The sequence below is a fragment of the Xyrauchen texanus genome, chromosome 26 (assembly GCF_025860055.1).
Source record: "Xyrauchen texanus isolate HMW12.3.18 chromosome 26, RBS_HiC_50CHRs, whole genome shotgun sequence".
Lineage (NCBI taxonomy): Eukaryota > Metazoa > Chordata > Actinopteri > Cypriniformes > Catostomidae > Xyrauchen > Xyrauchen texanus.
Window position 1 is genome coordinate 7,498,073 of NC_068301.1, and position 20,554 is coordinate 7,518,626.

At 37.5% G+C, this 20,554-nt stretch overlaps 1 protein-coding gene across 6 annotated transcripts in view; it reads right to left on the reverse strand.

Moving 5' to 3' along the window:
- The window catches only part of LOC127619647 (collagen alpha-1(XI) chain-like), a 53,985-nt gene that overhangs the window by 2,957 nt on the left and 30,474 nt on the right, over window positions 1-20,554 (reverse strand). For all 6 annotated transcript variants that reach the window (XM_052092601.1, XM_052092600.1, XM_052092602.1 and 3 more), the window contains 49 exons: window positions 19,909-19,962; window positions 19,706-19,759; window positions 19,469-19,522; window positions 18,763-18,816; window positions 18,580-18,624; window positions 18,367-18,420; window positions 18,138-18,182; window positions 17,981-18,034; window positions 17,786-17,830; window positions 17,537-17,590; window positions 17,305-17,349; window positions 16,959-17,012; window positions 16,424-16,468; window positions 16,293-16,346; window positions 15,719-15,826; window positions 15,575-15,628; window positions 15,433-15,486; window positions 14,808-14,852; window positions 14,512-14,565; window positions 14,330-14,374; window positions 14,179-14,232; window positions 14,041-14,094; window positions 13,870-13,923; window positions 13,524-13,721; window positions 13,332-13,385; window positions 11,984-12,091; window positions 11,482-11,589; window positions 11,308-11,361; window positions 11,171-11,224; window positions 10,899-11,006; window positions 10,748-10,801; window positions 7,669-7,722; window positions 7,255-7,308; window positions 7,096-7,149; window positions 6,849-6,956; window positions 6,712-6,765; window positions 6,550-6,603; window positions 6,381-6,434; window positions 6,074-6,127; window positions 5,872-5,979; window positions 5,033-5,086; window positions 4,716-4,877; window positions 2,154-2,207; window positions 1,899-1,934; window positions 1,711-1,764; window positions 1,310-1,589; window positions 1,107-1,219; window positions 575-643; window positions 160-396 (listed from right to left, as the gene is read on the reverse strand). In XM_052092601.1, coding sequence (XP_051948561.1) covers window positions 160-396; window positions 575-643; window positions 1,107-1,219; window positions 1,310-1,589; window positions 1,711-1,764; window positions 1,899-1,934; window positions 2,154-2,207; window positions 4,716-4,877; window positions 5,033-5,086; window positions 5,872-5,979; window positions 6,074-6,127; window positions 6,381-6,434; window positions 6,550-6,603; window positions 6,712-6,765; window positions 6,849-6,956; window positions 7,096-7,149; window positions 7,255-7,308; window positions 7,669-7,722; window positions 10,748-10,801; window positions 10,899-11,006; window positions 11,171-11,224; window positions 11,308-11,361; window positions 11,482-11,589; window positions 11,984-12,091; window positions 13,332-13,385; window positions 13,524-13,721; window positions 13,870-13,923; window positions 14,041-14,094; window positions 14,179-14,232; window positions 14,330-14,374; window positions 14,512-14,565; window positions 14,808-14,852; window positions 15,433-15,486; window positions 15,575-15,628; window positions 15,719-15,826; window positions 16,293-16,346; window positions 16,424-16,468; window positions 16,959-17,012; window positions 17,305-17,349; window positions 17,537-17,590; window positions 17,786-17,830; window positions 17,981-18,034; window positions 18,138-18,182; window positions 18,367-18,420; window positions 18,580-18,624; window positions 18,763-18,816; window positions 19,469-19,522; window positions 19,706-19,759; window positions 19,909-19,962 — 3,624 coding nt within the window. The remainder of the gene's footprint in view (window positions 1-159; window positions 397-574; window positions 644-1,106; window positions 1,220-1,309; window positions 1,590-1,710; window positions 1,765-1,898; window positions 1,935-2,153; window positions 2,208-4,715; window positions 4,878-5,032; window positions 5,087-5,871; window positions 5,980-6,073; window positions 6,128-6,380; window positions 6,435-6,549; window positions 6,604-6,711; window positions 6,766-6,848; window positions 6,957-7,095; window positions 7,150-7,254; window positions 7,309-7,668; window positions 7,723-10,747; window positions 10,802-10,898; window positions 11,007-11,170; window positions 11,225-11,307; window positions 11,362-11,481; window positions 11,590-11,983; window positions 12,092-13,331; window positions 13,386-13,523; window positions 13,722-13,869; window positions 13,924-14,040; window positions 14,095-14,178; window positions 14,233-14,329; window positions 14,375-14,511; window positions 14,566-14,807; window positions 14,853-15,432; window positions 15,487-15,574; window positions 15,629-15,718; window positions 15,827-16,292; window positions 16,347-16,423; window positions 16,469-16,958; window positions 17,013-17,304; window positions 17,350-17,536; window positions 17,591-17,785; window positions 17,831-17,980; window positions 18,035-18,137; window positions 18,183-18,366; window positions 18,421-18,579; window positions 18,625-18,762; window positions 18,817-19,468; window positions 19,523-19,705; window positions 19,760-19,908; window positions 19,963-20,554) is intronic.

Below are 20,554 nucleotides of genomic sequence, written 5' to 3' on the forward strand. Positions count from 1 at the left end.
CATTTTAGCATATAGCTATCATATAAAACAAAATATCTTTATTACTAGTGGGGATTAATTATTCAATTAGAGGGTTATTTAATTATATTTATATAAAAATGAAAAATCTTTTCTTCTTTTGTCCACTTATTAGATTTGAAACAAAATGAGGTAACTTACAGAGCAGCCATCTACGAGGGCTTTGATGTAGGGGCTAGTCTCATAGCTGAGCTCCTCTTCATTGGCACCCTGGAAATGCAGTGCCCTCTGGTAGCCATTGTCGGCAGAGCAGTCAACCCAGGCCACTGAACGGTGGCAGTGGTAGGTTAGATTTTGCCGGGCCTGGACGCTAAGCAACCGCAAGAAGCCCAGCTGGACTACACTCACGGGTTCTCCACTTGAGTCCACATATGAAAGCTAAAACAACAAATCCAAATATGAATTCATGACTCTCAATGCACTACACTTGAATAATGTAGTCTTTTAAAGCAGCAACTGTTTATTCGAGATTTTATTGTTCATTTATGCATTTTAGTTGACTGCGTCTGCTCAAGAATTCAAAATCATGATCTTTTATCTTGTTTAATTTACTCACCTTGCTGGCCTTAGCAAACTGACTGTACCAGGACCCAGGCTTCTCATTTGGCCAAGAGTTTATTTTAATCTATGAGAGGATTTGAAACAAGTCAAATATAAATTTAGATCATTTTAGATTCATGAAGGTGATGTCTTAAGGAGATGTGCACATGCATATGTGTAAGCTGATATACTAAAAAATACTGTGACATCTACTTTAAAAAAAAAAGCTACATTAAACAGCATTTTGTACATTTTTTAGATAATTATTATGCATGCAAGTTTTGGCAATATTGGCTGAGAAACTACATGGAATATTTGTATGTTTAAAAATGCATTTGTCACACAGCAGGACCATTTAAAATAAACTACGTATTGAAGCCATACGAACTATTACAAATGAGTGGAAATGATGACCACTCACAGCACCAAAAATATGCACAATGTTCATTCTAACAATTTTGATATTGATTACAAAAAAGTTTTTGGACATGTTATGCATCAACTACTCATATACAAACATATAAAGTTGTATGACCACATGCTCTTACGTTCTCTATCGCTTTGTTGGGATACAAGCAAGTCTCTGCACCGGCAGTGAAGTTGCAGAACACCTTGAAAGAGTCTCGGGCACAACCTTGATTTGGATCAATCCAATATTCGCCTGAATAAGAGATAAATATTGATTCAAATGCAAACTACCTTTCGATTGGTCATGGAATTTGTCAATCACACAGTAACCTGACGACCATACCGTCTTTCAAGTCTGGCTGGCTGAGGTGGAGGTCTTGGCAGGTGCGGGCCGGGCTTTCCTGCGTCCCCAGTGGGAAGCGCATGCTCTCGATCTCCTGGCGAAGGGAATTGAGTGATCCAAAGATCTCATCCACACCTTCACTACCGGTCAAAATCTCAGTGCCTGTGGTTTCGGCAGCCTCAGTGTCCGTCTCAGAGAGCATCTTACTGGCATCAATGGAGCGCTTGGACTTCTTGTGGATCTGGATGGGCAGCGGCTGGATGACATCACCAGGGGGACCCTAAAGTCAAAGGAAGTGAAGCTGAATTCAGAGGGTTTTCAAGAATGCTTTTTTCCCATCTCAACAAAGATGAATCTCATGCAACATGTTTTATAGATAGATTAACAACGATAAAACTCACAGGTAGTCCTGGTGGACCTTGAACACCTTTCTCTCCCTTAGGACCAGCTCCACCCTGAACCACAGAGACAAAGAAATTAGTAGTGTAATTTTTGTGTAAAGCACAATATGGGTCATGATATAGCCTACTTTACAGACTCAGTACAATTCTTTACAAATGCAAGGAAGTATTTTGCAAAGATTACTCACAGAGGCACCTTTAGCTCCTTTGATACCTCTTGGACCCTATGAGAAATATCACATCCATTCAGATTTAATCAAAAAGACCAATGTTTTAGGATAATAAACTTATGGCGCTTTAGAGCTCAAGTTTGGTAGCCATCATTTTTTAAGGATGTTCTAAAGATTAAGCACTATAACATGTAAATCAATGGCATCATTGTATCTAATTCAAGTTCTCCATAAAGTCTATAAAGTCAAGAAATAAACTAAAATGAGACTCACAGGCACACCAGCTGGACCTGCAGGGCCGAGAGGTCCAGTTCCACCAGACATTCCCTAAAATACAATGCATCAAGTCATGAAAACAACATATTATATTATATGCAATGAACTTCACATTCTGTCTCGCGTATGTTAAAATATCTGGGGCTCAATTTTCGTGACCACGTTAAGCGGTGATCACTTCGCTAATTTGAATTTAGGTATATATATATTTTCTTTTCGTGTTTCAATAAATTCATTAAATTTTCCAAAATCAAAATGGACCAGTAAAAGCAAAGTGCATTCGTAAACACACATTTGTGTGGCAACAGATTATTAATAATACTTAGGTTCTATATAATTTAACAGAGCCTACATCCAAATCCTGGCTAGAACCACAAATTCCATGCATGTAAAAGAAACGTGTCACTGTCATAGAAATATGCCTGACATTCAACAAGGACACAGTTAATGCACAAAAGAACATAAATCCATATTTATTTTCTTCTAATCCATTGTATACAGCCCATTCACACTACCAACTTCTTATGAATGTGCTGTGTTTGTTTATATCGCTGGTGCTTGACCGGGAATGGATTATATAATTGAACGCAGATGGTGCAATAACCGGAGCAAAACCTCAGAATTAAATTGCACTTGACCTAGCCCATTTGCACCTTGTGCGTGCAATTTCGACAAAACTATTTGCATCTAGGGTTGCAACAGTATGAGATTTTCATGGTATGATAACCGTCTCAGAAAAAATCTCAGTTTCACAGTATCACTCTATTACAGCATTATTATTTATCAGTTACAATGACCCTTAAAGGAGTGAAGGTTTTTGTTTTTTGGTTGAACAAACACTTTATTATAATTGAAACTTGAAGCATTTTTTATGGAAGTATGTGTAAAAAAAAATCTCCCTTTTGAAAATAAATAGAATAAATAAGAAAGCTTTCAGAATTATAATAATAAACCAAATTATAAACATGCTAAAAAAAATAGCATGTTACTATAACATGTTATATAACTAAAGCATGCTAGCGTACATGTTAGCATAGCATGTTAAATTAACTACGAAATGAAAAATAACATCAGCTGCGTGAGCTTTTGTAGTAATGTAGTGATTATTAATAATTGGCATATACTGCAGGTGCGCGACAGTGAGGCCAGACTGCTCCTGTCTGTACCTTTAACTCAGTGCTTATCAACTGGTTTTGCTTCAGGACAGATTTTACACTGGAAATCAAGTGGCGACCCGACATAGATTTAACATAACCTGTAATTAATGTATCCTGGGTTGCATTTCCTTTTATGTTGCATAGTTTTGTTCATGGTTTTCCAGTACAAGGACATGCAGTAAGAGACATAATTTTTTTGTTGTTGATGTCAACAACAAAAGCGACAGGAAGAGTTCTCTCTATATTTACATATATGAGCCCTTTATTATCCCGTTTGTTTCCTAATTTCAAACATAATTCAAACAGAACACACATATTACACAGGAGGAAATGCTCCTCATTACCATGGTTATGTCAGTGTAGCTAGTCTTAAATAATAGTAATAATAATAACAAATTATTTTATTTATGAATAAATAAATACTAGCTGAAACACATTTTGAAACTTTAACTAAAACTGCCACTTTTGATAGAAAATGAAGTCTAATAGATTCTACCTTTAGATTATTTCATATGAAACTATAACATTGTCAAAATATAACAGTTACTTTTACTCATGTAAAATCCTGAAACAAATTTGTAAAGGTGATGTGTGTAATGATTTAATTTTATTGTTTGGAGCATAGCACAGTGTTGCTCTTTTCCTCCTCAGTGCTGTTTGGCATGTCAGGACTGTCTACTGTTTGAGAGGTTCGACTTTCTCCGTAACCCTTTAAACTAGAAAGTCTCACTAGAATTGAAATGGGTCACGTCAGTTTTGAGGTCTGCACTCCGCAATATCGTGGGAAGCCCGGTTGTTGCACGCGTGTGCCCGAGAGCAAAGCGTATCATGATCGCGAGCTTGTTTCACTCTTGCGAAAGTGCCTTAAGCTGATTGTGAGATTATCAATAAATTTGACTCGGCAGTCCTAAATAGGATATCACTTGGACGGCTGCCAAAATATCTTAAATGGGAGAACCATGTCATTGTGTGTGTGGGGGGCAAGTTGACTAATCTGACAGGCAGTCGAGGAGGAAAGGAGATGCTCATGCGCAGATGAGATTCTCCGTCCGGTTGCAGTTTTTTTCTCAATACTGTAGATAAGCAAATGTACATGGTATGATAACCGTCATTTTTCATACCGTTGTATACCGTGAAACCGGTATACCGCTGCAACCCTACTTGCATCTAGACTTACCGCACGCATGCTTACATGAAAATACCAAAACTTGTGGCCATGCCTATTGACTTATGCGCATCTGACTTAAAGCATAGCACTTAAAATAGGGCCCCTGATGTGTGATAATGTAGAATAGGTTATGATAAGGGAATGTTTTACAAGTATAATGGCACCAGTGAAGGATCTGCTGATTTGATGTATGCAGGACTTTACCAGATTAACTTATAGTTTAATTTTACTTACAGTTTCTCCCTTGGGTCCAAGTGATCCCTGGGGGCCTTGCATTCCTCTGTCTCCCTTCTCTCCTTGCTCTCCTGGAGGCCCAATCAGACCGATCATACCTGGGTGTCCCTTCTCACCTTTAGAACCAAAGTCACCACGAAGACCACGTAAACCTGGAGGACCCTGTGAGAAGAAGCAATTTGGGATTCAATACATTTCAAGAAACTGTAACTGTATTTTACTCTTAATTCCTTTTTTAGGTATCATTACTTAAAGAATGTGGTAAAATAACAAATCTCAATTAATTACTGTATATTTGATAATACAGAATGTCTTACAATAGGTCCAAGGGGGCCTTTCTGGCCGGCAGATCCTGGAGAACCTTGTTCACCCTGAAATCCATGAAGAACTAAATTAAATTCAGTTTGAATACAATCAACACAATGCATTTACATTTATGCATTTGGCAGACGCTTTTATCCAAAGCGACTTACAGTGCACTTATTACAGGGACAATCCCCCTGGAGCAACCTGGAGTTAAGTGCCTTGCTCAAGGACACAATGGTGGTGGCTGTGGGGATCGAACCAGCGACCTTCTGATTAATAGTTATGTGTTTTAGCCCACTACACCACCACCACAATAGTTATTGAGTTAAAGGGTTAGACAAGGTCAATAAGACACCTAAACCATAGGGACTGCATCTGACACACTCTAGGTCACTTAAAAGTGTTTACTAAATGGAAAGTGATATATATATATATATATATATATATATATCAATAAATTGTCAGATTGTTTTGGTAAATGCTCTATTAGGGTTTGTTTTACAAAAACGAATAGAGCATTTACCAAAACTTCTGATTGGATGAGTCGCATACAAAGCCCTTTCAAAATGCTAAGTTTCCACAATGCTCGCCATAAACTGCATACAGTTAAGCTAATATTGTACTAAGAACTATTTTACTTGGCAGAAGAATTGTTTATAACGTTCATTAATGTGAAATTCAACTATTTCTGAATACTGATGTCTTATATTGCTGTTGCTAGCGTTTTGTATAATCAATAAGCCATTCGAGGCTGTGTGTTACATGAATGTTACTACAGTTAAGGGGGTTTTAGGCACTCCGCTTTGTGTCTCTAATGGCTCATAAAACAAATGGGAAACGTTTGTCTTACCACTGATCCTGGCAACCCTCTTAGACCCTCAGTTCCTGGTTTTCCTGGTTGACCTTGTTGCCCCACAGGGCCAGTCTTTCCTGGAGGTCCATTGGCACCTGAATCGCCCTACATATAAAAAGATGACATGATAAAAGGAAAAGAACTGTAGAGAGCCTGTTTATTTGTTGCAGTTTTATTCTCTCTGAATAATATAATCTACCTTGCTTCCTTTCTCTCCTTGACGCCCCTCTGGTCCCCTCGTTCCTGCAGGACCCTGAAATATGAGCATTAACGCACAATTTAGAGTTACAGAAATTTTAATTTTACATATCAGATATGTAAATGTTGTGTAACAAACTACCCTTGCAGAAAGCCTCATTTGTTCTATATGTAATTTGTGTGGAGCATCGTCAATTACATCATCAATCCTTCTACAAAAACATTCATCTTCTAAAATGTGTATCACACAGCTCAAAGAACTAATAAGGGTGGATATGATAAGTTGTGGTGTATCTAGGTGATCTTACTCTTTTTCCTGGAGGCCCAGGTGGTCCGTTCTCACCAGTTGGTCCAGGAGACCCCTAATGTCATAAAGGACATAGCTCAGTGAATACATTTATTTTGAAAACCTATTAAAACCACAGTAGGTATAAGATGTGCATTTTCTAGACATATAGACAGGGAATGATCACTCACAGCTTCTCCTTGTTCACCGTCCTCTCCTCTTTCTCCCTTTGCTCCATCTTGACCCTGTAAAAGATACCATAAAGAATATAATCACTTCCAGTTTGTGTAATATAGATGCAAACAAACAATAATGTCACAGCCAATTCTTAACCAAGCCAGGGCTCAACTCACCCGTGGTCCAACTTCTCCGGGTGGGCCAGGATCACCAGGGAAACCAACAGGACCCTTAAAGAAACAAATATCAGATGCTGAAGGGTAATAGGTAGACTAATTTCTTGTTTTAAGGTTATGTTATAAATTATACATACAGGGTTTCCTTTGGGACCGTCGTCTCCACCGGGGCCTTTTCCACCAGGGGGACCGGAGGTGCCAGGCTGCCCAGCCTCTCCCTTCTCACCATGCTCTCCTCTGGGGCCCTGTCATTGGTTAAAATGATCAGCAAACCAATAGATCAATGAGGTGTTCGCAGTGTCTTAAGTGCAAAGGATTTAGAAGAGGTTCAGCACCTATTATGGTAAACACACACACTATTTATATGGTATATATAAAACTCACCATTTTTCCTGGCTCTCCACCAACACCAGGTGGTCCAGATTCACCAGGTTCACCCTATCATTAAAAAACAAAAAGTCAGCATAATGTGTAAATTAGAACTACAACTGTTCCATGATATTGTCATCATTCGTGAAGCAAACTGAACACTTCAATACTTGCCTTCTCTCCTATGGGACCTGGATTACCCAAACCTCCTGGAGGACCTTGAGTTCCCTGTAAAATGAAGGATATGCATTAAAAAAAATGTGTATAATGAACGCTAAACTGTATAATTCACCACTGACCCAACTAACCGATTTCCTGCATAGCTGTGCTAGTTTTATGTCTCTTTTTCGTTCTTCTTAAATACTAAAACAATTTAAACTTAAATCAATATTTCATGTTTATTTATTTATTTGGTAGGTAGCCATGTAATTAGCAGAATAATGTACAGTCTGTCATTTGTTATTGCAAAATAAACCCCTATAAGTCCCTTCTACTTTGCACTGGGGGCCCTGATCACCCTGTCAGGGTTTATTTTTGATAATGCCGATTGTACATCGTCCAAAAATATAAAAGTACAAAGTTACTCACATCAGCACCATTAGGACCAGCTGGACCACGTGGTCCTGGGGGACCAGGAGGACCCTACAGAAACAACAAGAAACACACAAAAACTTAAGTAGGATATATAGAAACATAAAACATATACAGTTGAAATCAGAAGTTTACATACACCTTATACATTTACTTCAGAAAGGTACAGTCTTCAAAAAACGACTAAAAATACATCTTTTCCATGAGCACCTAACCAGTCAATAATATATATATATATAATATATATATATATATTTTGTTGTACTTCAATATTTATTGTTGTACATCAATATGTTTTGAATACTATTCTGGTGCTAGTGAAACTTTGTAATATGGCATTTTTCGTACCACTGTCTCAATAAGATGATTCGCTTATGTTTTCCTCTTTTGTAAGTCGCTTTGGATAAAAGCGTCTGCCAAATGAATAAATGTAAATGTCTATTTAAACTCAGTTTTTCACAATTTCTGTCATTTAATCATAGAAATCATTCCCTGTCTTAAGTCAGTTAGGATCACTTCTTTAATTAAAAAATATAGAATAGTAGAGAGAATGATTTATTTCAGCTTTTATTTCTTTCATCACATTCCCAGTGGGTCAGAAGTTTACGTACAATTTGTTAGTATTTGGTAGCATTGCCTTTAAATTGTTTAACTTGGGTCAAACGTTTTGGGTAGCCTTCCACAAGCTTATCACAGTAAGTTGCTGGAATTTTGTCCCATTAATACAGACAGAACTGGTGTAACTGAGTCAGAGGCCTCCTAGCTCGCACATGTTTTTTTCAGTTCTGCTCACAAATTTTAAATCTGATTGAGGTCAGTGATTTGGGATGGCCACTCCAATACCTTGTCTTTGTTGTCCTTAAGCCATTTTGCCACAAATTTGGAGGTATGCTTGGGGTCATTGTCCATTTAGAAGACCCATTTGCAACCAAGCTTTAACTTCCTGGCTGATGTCATGAGATGTTGCTTCAAAATATCCACATAATTTTCCTTCCTCATGATGCCATCTATTTTGTGAAGTGCATCAGTCCCTCCTGCAGCAAAGCACCCCACAACATCATGCTGTCACCTTCTTTGTCCCCATGTACACTTGCAAACTGTAGTCTGGAATTTTTATGGCAGTTTTGGAGTATTGGCTTCTTCCTTGCTGAGCAGCCTTTCAGGTTATGTCGATACAGGACTCGTTTTACTGTGGATATAGATACTTCTTTATATAGGTTCTACCTGTTTCCTCCAACATCATCACAAGGTCCTTTGTTGTTGTTCTGGGATTGATTTACACTTTTTGCACCAAACTACGTTAATCTCTAGGAGACAGAATTCATCTCTTTCCTGAGCAGTCTAATGGCTGCATGGTCCCATGGTGTTTATACTTGTGTACTATTGTTTGTGCAGATGAACGTGGAACCTCCAGGTGTTTGGAAATTTCTCCCAAGGATGAACCAGACTTGTGGAGGTCCACAATTTGTTTTCTGAGGTCTTTGCTGATTTATTTTGATTTTCCACTGATGTCATGCAAAGACACACTGAGTTTGAAGGTAGGCCTTAAAATACATCCACAGGTACACCTCCAATTGACTCCAATTATCCTATCAGAAGCTAACTGCCTAAAGGGTTGACATCATTTTCTGAAATTTTCCAAGTTGCTTAAAAGCACCGTTATCTTAGTGTATGTAATCTTCTGACCCACTGGAATTGTGATATAGTCAATTAAAAGTGAAACAATCTGTCTGTAAATAATTGTTAGAAAAATTACTTGTGTCATGCACAAAGTGTCCAAAAATGTCCTAAACGACTTCTGACTTCAACTGCATTCACCCTAATTAAAAGCACTAGAGTGTCATTTGTTGTATTATACAGATTAATTGCTCCTTTTACATGCATATGGGTCTTTGAAGTACAACATTTAGGGGTGAACTCCTAAACAGTTGCGCCACTTTCACTCGTGGTATTTCAGCGCAAAAACCTGCATCTTTATCACTAAACACCCGATGCTGTTCTAGTTTAACAAACACAATTACGCTGTGTCTTGAGTATTTAAATTAAGACATTAAACGTCTGCACAATTAATAAAAAAAATAATAATAGAGATTACAATTACAGCTGTCGCAATTATATAATCGTGAAACGTGTCAATTACAGCATTGCATTTAGGTATACTCTCATTGTGCCACATATTTTTATTCATAACATATGTTTGAGCATATGTTGTGCATAGAGCCGCTGTGTGCATGAATGCAAAGGCAAATCTGACGAGTTTAAATGAGTCTAAAGTCATATCAGTAATGCTCACTAACTAAATTATACTGTGTACAGTTTATTAAAAACGTGAATTACACTTTTTGTTTTTCATGCAATTAAAATATTAAAGTAATTCAGGAACATAGTTCTCAAGTTGTTTTCATGTATAGCCTACATAGAGTTATGGCATGCGACTTCCCCACACAAAATAAGCATTTTAATGTCAATTATATTAATCGAAATGAATAATTGCAATTACAATATCAAAGGAAACAATTACCAATTATGATTTTCGTCATGGTCGTGCAGCCCTAAGTCATTGTCATGCTTTTCTTTGCAATCTTGCATCCTTTTTATGTAATTGAGGCTTTTCATAGATTGCGCTTCATTCACAAAAAATGCCTGGTGCAATTTAGAATGCACTATTACCGGCGGATGAAAGCAGGTGGTAAAATAATTTTTATTTAAAAGAGATGTTTGTGTATATTTTCTATCAGCAGTAATTCATCAAACAATGAACAAATGATGGAGAAGAGCATTATCACCTGCCAAATATCCAGTTGCGCAGTGTAGTCAAGCAAATCGGCATGTTAAAAAGACGATTCAAATGTCTGAATTACAGAGGTCAGTAGTGCTATTCAATCCTGCCAACAGTGGTCTACTGCATCCTCCGCTATATAGCAATCAGAATCGGCTAGTAAGATTGAAATTGCACATGCTGATTTTGTGGCTGTTGACTGGTCTGCATAATTCCTTTAGTGAATTTGGCATTAAACCAGACAGCACATGCAAACAGCATGCATTCATTCTTAGTGAATTTCTCCCTTATACTCACCAGTGGTCCAACATCTCCAGTCTCTCCCTTTTCTCCAGCAGGGCCTGGCAATCCCTAATGAACATGAATGGAGAACAAATGGAAACTAAAGCATCCAGTATAAAGAGTTTTATTTGTAAGAGTGAATAACACAAAATCTTTAATACAGTACCTGCAGTCCAATGGGGCCTGGAGGCCCAGGGAATCCTCTGGTTCCTTCATCACCCTTAGAACCAAATGGCCCTTGCTGTCCTCTCGCACCTGTCTCCCCATCAGCACCCTGAACAGAGATAAAAAAGGCTTGAAAAGGGGTCAATATCAAAAATGCTCTTAAGCCAATACAACATGTTGATTGCATCTGTTGCCATCAAATGTTATTGATCATTGTTAGCAAATTTAAATACGTTTAAATATATGATTATTCATGAGACTCCTTTCACTTACAGCAGCACCAGGTTGTCCCACAGGACCATGTGGTCCGGGTGGTCCAGGAGGACCCTGTAAATATTCAAATAATTGATTATAGACTGATATTGTTAGGCATGCAACATTTTTGCATGTTTTAAAGGTCATTTCCTCACATGTTCTCCCTTGGATCCTTTAGCTCCTTTATGTCCTGAATCCCCAACCTCACCCTATACACAAAATAATATAGAATGAATTATAGCAATATCAATTAATAATACAGAATTCATTTCTAACAAGAACATGCACAGGATTCTTATTTGAGATGAAGAAATTAAGAGATCAATGACCTTGTCTCCATCCTCTCCAGAAACACCTGGCGGTCCAGCAGGGCCTGGGAGACCAACTGGACCCTGGATGCCGTCACGACCAGCTGGACCTATTGGGCCTTTCTCTCCCTGTAAAATTGAAGTTCGATAATGATAACACAATAGATACTTTAATGAAGATAAGTATTTGGACACTTTCTGGTTGTCTAACATTAGCGGAACATGTCCTTAGTTAATGTGATGAACAACACTTATAGTTACTCTGCTAGGACACCTGTGTGAACTTGAGAGGAACTGACTTCACAAATCCACTAAAAATCTACCTCAGAAAGCAAAAACTGCTCAGAAATTAGAGATTTGTTTTGAAAAAGGTTCTAGAATCATTTGTTTGGAGATGCTACTCGATTTGATATTTTGTTATCTAATGCAATGACATTCATACAGTTTTAAGTGTGGTTTCAGTGCCAAATACTCCAGGAATTATGGGGGCTCCTTATGTGAAAAACTAGTTGTAGACACGTACTGGCACTCCTTTCTCCCCTGAAGATCCAGGGGGTCCCTGAGGTCCAGGGCGCCCAGGTGGGCCAACAGGTCCCGCATTGCCAGCAAGTCCTCTCTCTCCAGGAGAACCCTGAACAGAAATATTATTTGGGTTACAGACTGAAAGGCATGCATATGATTCCTCAACAATGCTAAATTCGTTTGTATATTGATAATACGATATACAACACACATTGCAATTCAGGTCATCATTCAATATACTGAGATGTATCATGATTGAAACTGAGATTGAAACTAAACCAAATTTTCAAAAGAGAAACTATATCTGTGGGATCAGTATCAATCTTTCTTACATAGTTTTCTAACAATTCTTCATTAATTAAACCTTGAAGGAATATAACAGGTTCTGTAAAATTAAGCTCAATCGACAGCATTTGTGACATAATATTGATTCCACAAAAATTTATTTTAACTTGTCCCTCGGTGACCCGATAGCCAAGTGGTTAGGGTTCAAACCACATGGGCGCAAATGCCCTGAGCAGCGAGTCCCCGGTTCGATTCCCGGCTGGCCGAACTATTTGCTGCATGTCATTCTCCTACTCTCTTTCCCCACGTTTCCTGTCTCTCCACTTTCACTGTCGAATAAAGGTGTAATAAAATGGCCAAAATAAAAATATGGGTTGCAGTGAGGCACTCACAATGGAAGTTAATAGAGATAATCCGTTAAAATACCACTGTTTCATAAGTGTAGCCAAAAGACACAGACAATATGTGTGTTAACATGATTTTAGTGTGATTAAATCGCTTACTAACACTTTCTCTGTAAAGTTATAGCCATGACGATGCAATGTCAACAAACCTTAAAACGACTGTAAAAATGACAATTTACACAAATTTACAGCTCAAATAATACACAAGTTTTAATAGAAGAATAAATGTAAATGCTTTTATAAAATAATAAGCTTCTCAATTCTGCCTTTTAGGCCTCCAAAAAGTGGCCTATTCCCCATTCACTTCCATTGTAAGTAACCATGATATTAATTTTTCTTTTTTTTTTTAAGAAAATCGAGTCAAAATAATTTTTTGTGGTAATCAACATTATGCCCCAAATGCTATTTTATTGAATCCGGAATATTCCTTTAAGAAATTACTTGAACACACATAAATATAATATACAGTTACAACAATCTAAAGTATTGATAAAATGTGAAAAACAAAAATCATGATCTATCAATGTAAGATTGTAGTGGCACAGCCCTAAATTTGACATACATCTAACTATCAGATAGTTTAGCTTGGATTTAATCAAATTCTGTATTCTGCTCTTGATATTTTAATATATAATAAGCTGATGGTTACGAGAAACTTACAGCAGGTCCAGGTGGTCCAGCAGGGCCTTCACTTCCTTTCAGTCCCCCGGAGCCCTATGGAATACATACAGATTTATAACATAAATCATAACATAAATATGTATAGTGACCAAATACATATAGAAAAGATGAGAAAGCTAACTTTATAACCTATCATGGTATTTAAGATTGTAGTAGTTCATGTCATATTACCGGTGTCCCTGGCAGTCCTCGCTCTCCTGGGAATCCTCTCAGTCCAGGGGGTCCATCCTTACCGGGGCCGCCAGGGGGACCAGGATCTCCTTTGGTTCCCTCTTTACCAGATGGCCCAGAAAGACCTTGCTCACCGGGTGGTCCTGGGGGTCCTGGGTGGCCACGCTCACCCATGGGACCAGTCTCACCGGAGGGACCCTAAACAAGAACTAGATCTTAGTGAGGCTTATACATTTTAATATATCTCTGAACTTGAACACAACTTCATCTGGTAGGAATTTTGTGAATGATAATTTCTTTTTTCTATCTTTGATGGAAGCACTTTTAACGTTTGAACAAAACTCACGTGTGGTCCAACCACGCCTGGTGGCCCAGGAGGTCCAGTCTTGCCTTGGAAACCCTACGAATGGAAACCAGCAAATTTATATATATATATATTAAAAAAGGACATTTAAATTTGATCATAGTGAATATTGTACTTAAGATGCAAAAAAAAAAAAAAAAAAAAGGTACGCACAACTTCGCCTCTTTGTCCAGGGTGTCCAGGCAGTCCATCTTTCCCTGGGGGTCCCTTCACAAATCAAGTGACAGGTCAATTATCAATATAGAAATATGAGTTATTTGAACTGGATAAAACTGATAAAATATCTCTTACAGGAGGTCCCTTTGGCCCAGGGAATCCATTTACACCTTGGGGTCCAGGTGGCCCCTGAAAAAATGTGGAAACATTATGATTAAATAAAAGCTCAATCCAAAATCTAGTATATTTAAAATAATACAATTGGGTAGCTTTTAAATAAACATACTCTCTCTCCTAGTGGTCCAGAAGGCCCGTCACTGCCTGATCCACCCTACAACATCAGAATGAAAAAAAAATTATATGTACATACAGGCTAATCTATCATTTTTGATAATATTGATAATGACCAGATCTTTTAGAGGAATGTTCATGCTTCTGAGAATAATCTCTTCGATATAATGTTAATACCTTTGCACCTGGTTTTCCTGTTGACCCACGGGGGCCCCTCTGACCTCTGGGACCCTTGAAATATAAAGATGAAGTCTTAGGATACAATTGATCGATACATAATAACATAATTTAAAACTGATCTTAAGTAGCTTGATTCAAATGTAATTATAATGAGTTTAGTCTACTCAAGTTTAATCAAATCAAACTATCTCAAATCAATCAAGAGCAAATGAATGAAGAACTGTGTGGTTATAACATGAATGAAACAGATAATAGGATGAGAGTAGAGATGATCTGTGAAAACAGGTCCTTACAGTTGGCCCCCTTTGTCCTCTTGGTCCAGCTTTACCAATCAAACCCTAGAAGAAAAGTAAATTGTTGCCAAAAAAAGCCTGTGATTATAGACATAATTAGAGCACAATTTGCATGTGCATTCATGCTAACCCATTTTAGTCTACAAATCCTGAACATCTTCCCAAAATGTACTAATGCTTTGCCCAATGTTAGTTCTACCAACATCACTAACAATGAATACTGTTTCCACCATCAGGCTGAATGGTTCATTCCACTTGAGCACGGTTTGGCAGGGTTTGATTAAATTCCATTCCTGGCCCAGAATTCTCATCATGGTTAACTAACCAAACTCAGGACAGAGAACGATGCAGGTGGAACGCCTGTAGTGACGTGGTGTCTCATGACTGTCACTTGCCCAATCAGTGCATTCTAATTCTGATTTTGCAGCGCTACAGTGGAAAAACAAAACAAATCCATGACAAAGAGCACGGATCGGTACGATGCCCAGTGGTGGAAAAGTGCCAAATGTGGTTAGTTGAAGGCCTTACTCTTCAGGCTACCGTTATAGTCCTTACTCCAGTCTAAAATCTCTTGGTTTAAAGACTGGCCTATATTATCAATAGTCAAGTTGTGTGGAAATCTCACCCTTGCACCCTTCTCGCCATTTGCACCAGGGAATCCTGGGAAACCAAGGGAGCCCTAAAAATACAAACATTACTTTAATAAAAGAAAAAAAAAAAATGCTTTCAATTTGAGGAAAGACTTGGCTGAAACCATTTTGTATTACCTTAATTCCTTGCCTTCCGGGATATCCAGGAAGTCCAGGCACACCAAGCTTACCCTGGATTGACATAGTTTAGTAAGATTTCATCCATGTTCTAGGCTTAAATTAAGTTAGCGAGCACCTGCATTTTCTTATAATCAAAGTTACCTTCTCTCCCACCAGGCCGATTGGACCGGGCTCACCAGGGGGGCCGAAACGACCCTTTGGGCCCTCAGGACCATCCTCCCCTCTTGGGCCAGGCATTCCCACCTCTCCCTGCAAGTGCACAACGCTGATGAATCAAACTCAAATTCAAAGTAAAAATGCATAATCTTGAAAGAACAGCTCAACTTCTGTCAAACATAAAGCTATCATATGACTTCAAAAAACTTGTAATATAACATATAAATCATAGGAACTACTTTAATTGTTCTTTTCAGGTGCTTTTTTGTGATTTTATTTGGAGGTCGACAGCACCCAATTCACTTCCACTGTATATAAAAAAGTGTACAATTTATGCCAAGCTTCTTTTGTGTCCACAAAAGAAAGTCACACAGATTTGAAACTAAATGAGAATGAGTAAATGCTGACAGAATTGCCATTTTTGGGTGAATTATTGAAGTACTGAAACAACTTTTATACCCTTTTATATTTATTTGAAATCACAGAAGGTTCTTTTCAGGAATATCATGTTTATTGATGAGTTTCTATTCACTGATGTGTTATGTTATGTAAGACATACCCTCTCTCCCTTCACACCAAAGTCTCCTTTGATTCCAGGAAAGCCATCCTCTCCCTGAAAATAAAAATATTGTCAGTTTACGTAACACTGATAATCACAATGTTATTTATGCTTTGACAAAAGTCACTCACCTTCTCTCCCTTATGGCCTTTCAGTCCACGGATACCTTGAGTTCCCTGTGAAAATCATATGTTCAGCATGTTATCTACTTTTGCATTTATGCATCTGGCAGATGCTAAATGTCAGTGCAACCATTAAGAGTAGACATCAATCAAATCAACATGCATCTCTAAATTTCCAATGCACAACATTGTTTATTGACAGACATCTATTACAAGGGTTGACCAAAAGAACCCGCCGATGAACAATCTCCAATTTTAAAGTGAATTAAAAAAAATTATTTGATTATTTTATATATTAAAAACGAATATACTATGAATACATTTTATCGCCGATTAAATTATTAAATATTTATTTTATTTTATTTTTACTCCAATTTTTAAGAGTGAAGAATAATTATGTAAAAATTATCAACTGTAAAAAAAAAAAAAAAAACATTTTCTCCCATGTTTCATTGCATTACCGTAATCAAGACAATAATAGACAATAGCAGACAGAAAATGATTATCAGAATAATAGACAAAAATATTGAAATATATATTTTACCTTAATTCCCCGAGGGCCAGGATAGCCAATAGACCCCTGAGGACCATTTGGACCCTGAACAAAAACAATAGAAAACATTGAAAAGTTTTTAACATTGGCGCTTCTAAAAATCTGCTGGATGTGCAATAACAAATCTGTTTGTGGTTGGCCTCCATTATGTCTATACAACGTGATAGGGTATGTTATGATAAAATATCTTTGCTATATAGCTTTGTTTTTAAGACATTTAAAACAAATGCCATCATTGCTGCATGTATACTACAAACAATTTGCTTCAAATTATGTTTACATTTCTAACAAAATTTCTGACTCAAAATAAGTTTGAATTTAAGCAAAGTGGCCTCACCTGATTTCCTTTGGTTCCACCAGGTCCTTCTTTTCCAGGATGACCCTGTAGAATAAAAATGTATATTCCTTATCAGAGTTAATACCACATGCAATGTTCTCACTACCCAGATCATTTGTGTAGTGGCACATTAAAGACACAGAGAATTGGTTAAGAATTATTCATTCACAATAAAGGAAAGTCATCAACACACCAAACCATCTTGACCAGTAAACAAAACTCAAACACTTACAGGAGGACCGTCAGCTCCAGGCATTCCTGGCAGACCTGGTTTTCCTGTAGGTCCCTATTAGAAGTCATACAAAAAGCGTACATTTTCACTTCCAATGCCATGTGCATTAAAATAGTTATGATCTCTGTATACGACTGAATATGTATGTTTCATATATTCTTATCAGATGCATAGAGCACATTCTGTAAAGAACATTGATTGATTATTACCATTTACAGTTCTGTGATCTGCTGGGATAAAAGCACTTACTTTATCTCCTGCTGGCCCAGTAGCCCCTTGTGGTCCGGGCATTCCCTGTTGCACAGTAAAAGAATGAATATCAAATATACTTCCATTTTTATCTTTAGCAGTAAAACTTTTAAAAGTCTTTTGAAAGTGCATTTCTTCAGAGGTTTTGGCTTTTGATGGAATTCAATTTAATGTGAACAATTGTTCATCGCCCACCTGTGTTCCTGGGCCCCCCTGCTGTCCTGGAGGTCCTGGCTCTCCTTGGGGTCCCTAAAAAGATTGAAAAAGAGAATGAGGAGGTATATATGAGGAAAGATATTACTTGTATTTTTTTTCTTTCTAAATGAACACCAGAGATCTCAGATTTACTGACCAAGTTTCCTTTTGGACCATGTGGACCATCACTTCCTCGAACACCCTGACAGAGGCAGATGATATGGACAAATGAAAGAATAAAACATCTGTATATCCACGCTCAAATATCATCATGCAACTGTGTTCTCAAGATTTGCAGATCACTAGATAACTAGTTTCAAATGACTACATATTGCACATACTGTATTTAATTTTATTCAAGTTGAATTCTTTCAGTGAATACTCACAGGAGGTCCAGGAATTCCAGTGGGCCCTTTAGGCCCCAGCAAACCACGGGGCCCCTACAGAATGAGAGAGAGATAAAAGGCTCATCAACATAATACAATTAAACACAGAGACTTGAAGATCTAAAAGGAAGAGTAATTCTGAGTAAAACAGGCCTATAGTATCATATACACTGTCAAATGTCTTCAAAGGTTCTAATAAACAGAATCACCCACCGGTTCACCTGGAAGACCCCTGGATCCAACCTCTCCATCGTCTCCCTGAAAATAAAAAATAAATAAATAAACAAAGGTCAGGAGGTCACACTTTTTATGTTGAAGATATTTGAGAATGAATGCTTAAATAACTATGAAGAACATGTTCATACTGAACAGAAAAACAAAATACTTAAGAAGTACCCTCTCGCCATCCTCTCCAGGGGGTCCTGCGGGTCCCATTCCACCAGTTTGACCCTGTAAAACAGTCACAAAAGTAATTTTATTTATTTTATTTTAATTTTTACACATTCCATAGCTCTATTCCAAATGGTGTTGGGCTCAAAATAAGTAATCCACTTAAATTTATTAAGTAAGTCTCTAAATTGTAATCAGATTACTTTACTGATTACTTCATCTAAAAGATATCACATTACTAATTATTTTACTTTTAAGTTACTTTCTAAATGTACTTTCCTAGAAAAGTTTTTGGTTTTCCGCTCGAATTCAAAACATCTATATTTCCTCATTCATTGTCGCACACCCTTCAGCTGTCACAGAAACGCTAACAGACGTACACATTAATTCATATTTTAGATGTATTATAGCGCAAGTAAAGTACTTCAAAGTAATTATTTTAATTGAAAGTCAGTAACTGTAATCTGATTAAAAGTATTTTAAAAGTACTGCATTACATTACTTTTTTTTTACTAAAAAGTAGTTCTATTAAGTAACTAATTACTTTGTACTTTTTACACCAAACACTGATTCTAAAACCTAGTGAGGTCTTCTCCGTGAAGGACACATCCAATGATGCCTTAGATTTTGGTCAAAAAGAAATGAGCTCACTGTGTTTTGGAACAGAGCTTATGATTAACATCACCAAAGATGTTAAAACATCAGCACTTACGCGAGAACCCTTATCACCAGGCAAACCAGGAAGGCCATCAAAGCCACGGTCACCCTAATATAGAAAGACACACACATACAAGGACTCGTGAGTTGACGATGTTTGCTCAAAAGACTCAAAAGGTCAAAGTGATTTACACAGAGTAGAAATTTCAGAGCTGAAAGATGCATACAGCTGAAGTAAAATAATAATAATAAAAATACAATAGATCACAAACAGAATACAGTTTCACTCAACCTTAATTCCGAGCTCTCCTGGCATTCCTCTGGCTCCATCAGCACCAGCACGACCCTGCAGGAAAAATAAAATATAAACAACTAGATCTTTACATTTTCTGAAGACAATGTGAGCATTGCTTGAATTCTCTTTTTTCAGATCAATTAAAAAGTAATCACTTGTATCAACAGAAATGAAATTTAGGAACATTGAAGTTGACTCACTCTACGACCAGATTTTCCAGGAGGACCAGGCAATCCGTGAGGACCTCTGGGGCCCTGCAAAACACATAGAGGGGCACATGATAATGCCTAAACTGCGAGGATTGCTTCTTTAAAGGTGCTATGTGTAACATTTTGTAATATTCACCTTTTGTTTTTTTTTTGCCAATGTGTGAACGGCTTGTAACGCAACTTAAAAAATGAGCCCATCCAGGACTAGGTTGCCTATTAAAGCCTGTAGACTGATTTTCATTCGAAGGGAGCGGGTCGCTTTTGCCGGGAAAATTCAAAGGATGTGACATTTATGCACGCTCCCGAGAGCCTTACCTCAGTGCTTCTGCTATTCAACAGCATTAACGGACAGTTTGCAACACTAGGAAATGTTATCTTATAAGTGGAATCTAGTAAATTTCCGGCTCACAGCACAACACGACTCTTACACAAACTCTGAGTAAGCCAAAAAAAAAAAATTTAGATACTGAATCCCGTCTGTCTAAGCGGGAACGTGATCGTGGTCAAAACCGACCCTGAATTGGCGTACTTCTTATTGGACAAGTAAGCTTACATAATTGCAAATCATGTGAAATATAGTGCCATAAAGACTGATCTGTGTAATTTTAGCTAACTTGATCTTGCCTGATAACGCTGA